The sequence below is a fragment of the Fulmarus glacialis genome, unplaced genomic scaffold (genome assembly GCF_000690835.1).
Source record: "Fulmarus glacialis isolate BGI_N327 unplaced genomic scaffold, ASM69083v1 scaffold7375, whole genome shotgun sequence".
In the NCBI taxonomy this organism is placed as follows: Eukaryota; Metazoa; Chordata; class Aves; order Procellariiformes; family Procellariidae; genus Fulmarus; species Fulmarus glacialis.
Genome location: NW_009212294.1, coordinates 63,670 through 69,951, shown reverse-complemented (window position 1 = coordinate 69,951; position 6,282 = coordinate 63,670). Strand labels below are relative to the sequence as shown.

Below are 6,282 nucleotides of genomic sequence, written 5' to 3'. Positions count from 1 at the left end.
TCTTTGCCTCTGAGCTCCTTGCGTGCATCAGCTGTGGTCATAGTTGTAGTACTAAGAAGTTTTAAAATGCTTGTGTATTAGGCTCAGCATTAGATATGTGCAGCTGCCCACTTACACAATCAATCATTTCTGTGGAAATCAACTGACAGCAAATTGTATTTTCAAAACTGGCTCCCTTTCTTTTTAATTTGCTCTAGACAGAAGGTAATTTCTTTTCACCTTTTGAATAAAGGGAACATCTGCCCTAGAATGAAGACTTGATTACAAGCAATCTTAGACCATTTTTATAGCTGTTTTTAAAAGGCACATAAATGGATTTCTCGATGTGAAAGTGTTTCTGGCTAAGAGCATGAACCATGCTGGTACAAGAAATGGTAGGCTTAAATTGCAACAAGGAAACCTTTAGTTTAGACTCAGAGCCAAACTTGCAAATGGCATAAGGGTGGTGACATACCAGAAGTGCTGACCGAGAAGGGTTGAGGAATCTCCAGAGACGTTTTGTGAAGTGTACAGTGCAGGCTAGAAGGACTTCCCTAAGGAATGAGGTGAATAGAGCTGGTCCAGTCTTCCAGCTGGGAGTGAGGAGTATATCAGATAGGCACTCCCTATTTTTCTGTGATGCAGGGCTTGCTTCCCTAATTCCCCTCCTCCAAGAAAGAATGAGAAGACAGGCAGAAGAATTTTGTACATGTGTCATATTATATTTTTGATAGAAATACAGTGATGCAGAAATACAGTTAATCACATACGGTCTTTCACTAAATGCCATATTTGAAGGGGTTCTTTTGGTTTTCATGTGCAAAAACAGTTTCAGAATTTCAGAAGAAAACCATGCTGATGCCTCAGCAAAGATAGTCAGAAATGTTTGTTGCCCAAGGAGTTCCTGGTACCCAAGATACTCCGTTGGGGTTGTATACTGGGCAGCTTGTCCTCCATGGAAAAGCAGGGTCTGCTGTCCTGTGTAGCAGCCCTGACCAGTGTATAATGCTTACAGGAGGAGGATTCACTCCCAGGCTGGCCCAGCTGTTCAAACCAAATGAACTTTGACAGAGACCTTCTGTAAGATTTACAGAAGGAAAGGGCCGGATACTGCCTTTTAACTCTCAGATACCTTCTAAGTTAGAAAGAAGGTTTTGAATAGTTATTTCTATGTTTGACTCTTAGCAACAACTTTCTGATCACGTTGGCAAAAGGAAATCTGATGCAGCAATGACAAAGGCTGATTTTAAGTGGCATTCCAGCGATCTGGATAGTTTTCCTCTGTCAAGCCTTTCACATTTAGTAGATACCGTCAAGGCTAATGCTTCTTTTGGTGTCACTCCGTCACTTTGCTAATGCTGGTTCTTTTTTCCAACACTTTTCCTCTTTCGTGTTTAAAGGGAAGAAAAGTATGGAACAGGTTCACATTCACTGGAAAAACATTGCCCTCCTCCCTCCTGCACCCTCCTTGCCATGGCCAAGGTGACCCTACTGCTATGTCAGGGATAATGCTGTTGGCATCCTCTGGGGCAAGTGGGAGCCGAGGAAGAGGCGTTCTTCCACCGCAGGCTGTCCCATCATGTGGCACAAGGCTTAAAGACAGGACATAGTTCAATAACCTTTTTCAGGTGTGTTTTCTCACGAAATTCTTTTGCAGCAAAGTAATAAAAGATGGCATCCAGGCAGCAGTTCAGGTTGGCTAATATCATTGACACCTGAATGAAGAGGCTGATGGTTTGTTTCAGACTGCAGTCCACTATCACATGCTGTCTTACCAGGCACTGTAGGCAGATTGCAAGGTGGACGGGTGTGAAGCATACCAAAAACACCATGAGGTTGATGATAATGACTCGTAAGGATCCACTGCCTTCTACCTTCTTTTTATCTTGACTTTTGTGATTCAGAAGGATCCAGATGTTTTGGGCAGAGCAGAAAACCAGCACTGCGAGTGGGATCAGATATCCAAAGATTTCCACAGAAACAATGAGGGGGATGCTCCATGCCTGTTCTGACATGTTGTGAAAGCATTTAAAATAATCTTTCTTGTGAAACACATACATTGGGCTGCTGCAAAGCCAAGCTACCGCCCAGATGAAGCAGCAAATCATGATAGCCCGTTTGGGGGATTGGTTAGCCCGACCTTCAAATGGATGCCTTATGCATATATATCTGTCAACAGTAATGCAGACAATGATGAAGATACTGCCGTATGTGTTGACAAAATAGAGAGACTCTATGAATGAGCACAGGAGTCCAGGCGCTGCTCTGGTAGAGTAGTACAGTTTGAGCGGGAGCGAGAGAAGCAGCAAGACATCTGCAAGTGCGAGATTGATCATGTAAACTGAGGTTTTGGTCTGTTTCTTCCAAAAGCAGCAGAACACGGAGAGGGCCAGGGCGTTGAGAACCAGCCCGAGAATGAAGGTGGGGATGGAGATCCCCAACTGCAGGGTCTTTGCTAATCTGTCAATGTCTGTAAAATTGCATTCCCCGCTGCTGTTGGTCATTTCTCCCCTAAAACGACAGAGAGAACAGGTTGGAAATGTGTAAGGTTCCCAGTTAATGCCTTGATATATCAGAGCAAGATACTTTCAAACACAACTCTGGGCTTTTTTGGTTTTGAGCTATACATTTGATCAGTCTTTGGCTATTATTGAAAGTGAATCCTCAGAAATAGAAAAGCACAGAGCTTTTATTTCCAATTTGAGTGGCTTGATCTGTTATAAAGAAGACTGATTCTCAGTGGCAGGTAGTCAGTATCCACTGACTGCCATGCCCTTTAAGATAATCCCATTCAGATATTGAAGAGACTGACCCATTCAAACATATGTTTTCAAAAACTCCGAAGTGTACTGGCTATCTCTAGTAACTTGTACTAGAGATATTGCAACTTCTGTAACACTTATGTTCAGTTCCTTTGCTACACAGAAATTAATGAAATTATTGTTCCATATTAAGGCACGTCAAACAGATAGCTGGGATTTTACTCTTATATCCATGATTCCCTATGCATGAGTAGCTTGTGCTGATGTGCTTTTACTACACCCACATTGGATACACGGGGATATTTTAGTTTCATATAGTGCTTGTATCCAATGCAGTTTTTTAGAAGGTCAGCTTAAGAAGACTGATCTTTTATCTAGGTGCAAATTGAGTAGCGTGTTTTCTAGCTTGTGTTTAACTTTCAGCATTGGTTAAATTTTGGGTTTGCAAGTACTTTAAATTTTAACTGATTATCTTAGATAATCTGGTAAAGATTAGCAAATGGAAGGCAGGACATCTTAATAATACAGTTCTTTAAAAAAGTATAATTTTTGTGGAATAAGTGTTATCACCATTCTTAAAAATATACATATGATTGAACAAACTATGCCTTAAAAGTGCTTTTTGATAATATCTTTAAATCAAAGTCAGAAAAAATCCTAATGAAGGAGAAGAAATTGGTAGTTAAAGTTTCCAGTCCAGCTCAGCCAACCAAGAAGCTCAAAAGAAATTTTATGAGTAAGTGAAGAGGTTTTAAGAAGAACTTGATCAAGAGGGGAATCTCTGCTTTGGAGGACAAAAAGTGACAGGTAGCTCGTAAGAACTACCAAATGGAGCTGGACTTTGCTAAAGAAACCAGAAAATAGTTAGTGAAAGATTTTTTGTTTACATGGCTAAAATAAAATATTAAAAAAAAGAGAGAGAGACAGAAATGGAGAACAAGTAGATCTGCTAAATATTAACTGAGGAGCTGGCCTTGGGTTTTGCCAAGTCTTATACCTCTGCTTTTCATAGGGATGCTGATATTGTGCTGGAGGTCAGAGGTGGGATGACTTACAGGAATCAGTGAGTGATAATGGGAATAACTGTATCTGAACACAGAATGTGCTCAGAACTTAACATGCTTGTATTAGGGAAAACAGTTTATTTCCAGCTCAGACTACGGAAAGAAGAGGCACATAAAGCTAAAGGTCCAACCCAGTAATTATTATGAAGTATGTATGTTATTAGTGTATCTGAAAAAGGATCAATCTAGTCTTTTTTTTGTGTCAAATGTGATTAAAGCAATTCTATAACTATTGAGTCAAAGCTTCATACAGGTTTTTAAAGAAAACTACTAAATAAGGCTTTGACAGATCTTGTCAGACCATTATCTTCTTTGACGAAGAGTCTGCTTTTCCAGATAAGGGAAAGGCTGAAGATTGAAGGCACTTGCATTTCAGTAAAGTGTATTAGAAATAACTAAATAGCACTAGAAAAACTGGAGGTTAGAACAAGTAGGTGAGGAAATTGTTGCAAGCAAGCTGATGAGGACTACAAACAGGCTGGATGCCAGTTACTAGGGGGATGCACAAATTTGCCGAGACTACTCCTTGGCAGTGTTTCCCCCAGTGACCCCACTGTAGAGCGAGTGTGACCTGCGGGGAGGTGCTGTTGGTCAGGGGCCGGATCCAACTGCCACTTCCAGAGAACTGGACTAAGCCGCATGAGTGGGACTGTCGCAGCATTGTGAACTTAGGAAATAGCAAAAGGAAATCTGATTGTTATCGGTGGATTTATCTGTCAGAAATGAGAACAAAAAGAAAACCTTGGTTTGTTAGTCAATCTGAGATTGAGTCGATCCCTCTGAGCCAGCACTGTGTGGCAGCTGCTTAGAAAATTCATGTGATCGTGGTGCATGAGAGGTGAGATAATTCCACTAAAGGTGGAGATGCATTGGTGCCACGTGTACAAGGGATTATTGTAGGCAGACGCTTCTGTGACCTGAGGGCAGGACAGGTAAGAAGAAATAGGAGTGTTGTGCTGTTGTGTGAGCGTGTGTGTCCTGCGACCAAGAGCATCCAATTAGCTGGGGAAAAATCAGATGGCATTAAACATTTTGGGGGAGTGAAAACACCTGTTAATTCAGCACTTTGTGTGCCATATAAATATATCAGAAAATTGCTTGTGATGTCTCTTAAAAGTATGAGTTTTGATTCTACTTTTACTGGGTTTCTATTTCACTGAATGCTTTTTTTAGAATTAGTACAAAATTATGTATAGCATTACTCCTGAAAATGGTTAATTTTAAGAAAATGTTACCCAGCCTTTAAACTGGTTATTTCAAGTACTCAAATGGAGTGCCTGATTCTCAAAAACTTGATTTTTTTTTTTTTAAATCATTTTGCCTTCCCTCAAATTTAAATTTCACATCTTGAGTAATCCAAGGGAATTGTTTGCAAAGAGTTCACATGGAGTAATATGTTTGCCCAAAATTATTTGAAGATCCATTTTCATTCACAAATAACCTTGCAGTCATTTCATAAGCATCATCTTTACTGCATTGTCCAAATTATTAATAAAAATACTGATGATACTGAATCTGAAAGATACTGTACCAAATACATCTTTCTTGTATGGCAGAGGCTGATTAGTATCTCAGTGGGTACTCGCTAATCATATAGAAGTTTCATACAGATCATGATTCCTTCATTTGCTCATGAGAATTTCTTTAAAGACAGTGTTTGAGACTGTTTCCCTCTCCTACGCCCCATCCCCCAGTGCTGTCAGCGTGTCACAGAAGAAAGTCAAAATACTTCTATTTCAGTCATTCTCAGATTGTTACTTACCGTTGCATTGTCTTCTGGGTGCTTGCAAACAGATTCTTCAGTGGGTGATTCCAATATTTTTCCAAATACTGAAGCCAGGCTTAGTGATCTACCATTTCCGAACTCCTCCTTTTCCACCTTCTTAAGAGACAGGCACCACGTTTGCTCTTTTCCAGTCTTCTGAAGAAAATTCCTCTGTCTTCCACAAGTTTCCTGAAGGAATCACCTGCAGCTCTAGGATTGTTTCAAACAACTTCTAGAAGCCAAAAGGTAACATAAGAACCTGTAATTAACACTACTTGAGGGAATGTGTCTTAGCTGGTCCAGACCCCGTGTCATCACTGCTCCATTTGTTCTCGATTTCTTCTACAGAGTGAGGATTTTCCACTTCCTATGGACTAGTTATATGTTAGTTGGGTTTACTGATAGCAGGAGCTTGTGGTTAAGCTAGCAGCAAAGGTGTACTTACCTAGGAAATGGAACAGCAAGGTTTTACAGTATTAGCTTTGCTAGGTTTTTTGCAGCAGAGTGGGATGCATGAATGGTTTCCTCTTTGTAGCTCAGATCTGAGTTCATCTGGCTCTAGTTGGGATTCACACGAGTCTGTATGTTAGGACAGACTGGGGACGACAGATTAAGGATATTCTTATCCATGACAGCTTCATTAGCAGGAACATCCTCATCATAAAATCTATAACTTACTGTAAGTGTAGGGGTGGTTCTAATAGTAAGGAAA

General features: G+C 40.4%; 1 protein-coding gene across 1 annotated transcript; it reads right to left on the bottom strand.

The window, feature by feature from the left end:
- Positions 1 to 1,556: 1,556 nt before the first annotated feature.
- Positions 1,557 to 2,483, bottom strand: LOC104076821 (G-protein coupled receptor 55-like). The gene has a single exon (XM_009577824.1). The coding sequence runs from the start codon at positions 2,481 to 2,483 to the stop codon at positions 1,557 to 1,559; it is 927 nt and encodes a 308-aa protein (XP_009576119.1).
- Positions 2,484 to 6,282: the final 3,799 nt, after the last annotated feature.

Excerpts from the sequence above, each read along its gene's own strand:
- LOC104076821 (XM_009577824.1), bottom strand. The coding sequence starts at position 2,483 with ATGACCAACAGCAGCGGGGAATGCAATTTTACAGACATTGACAGATTA.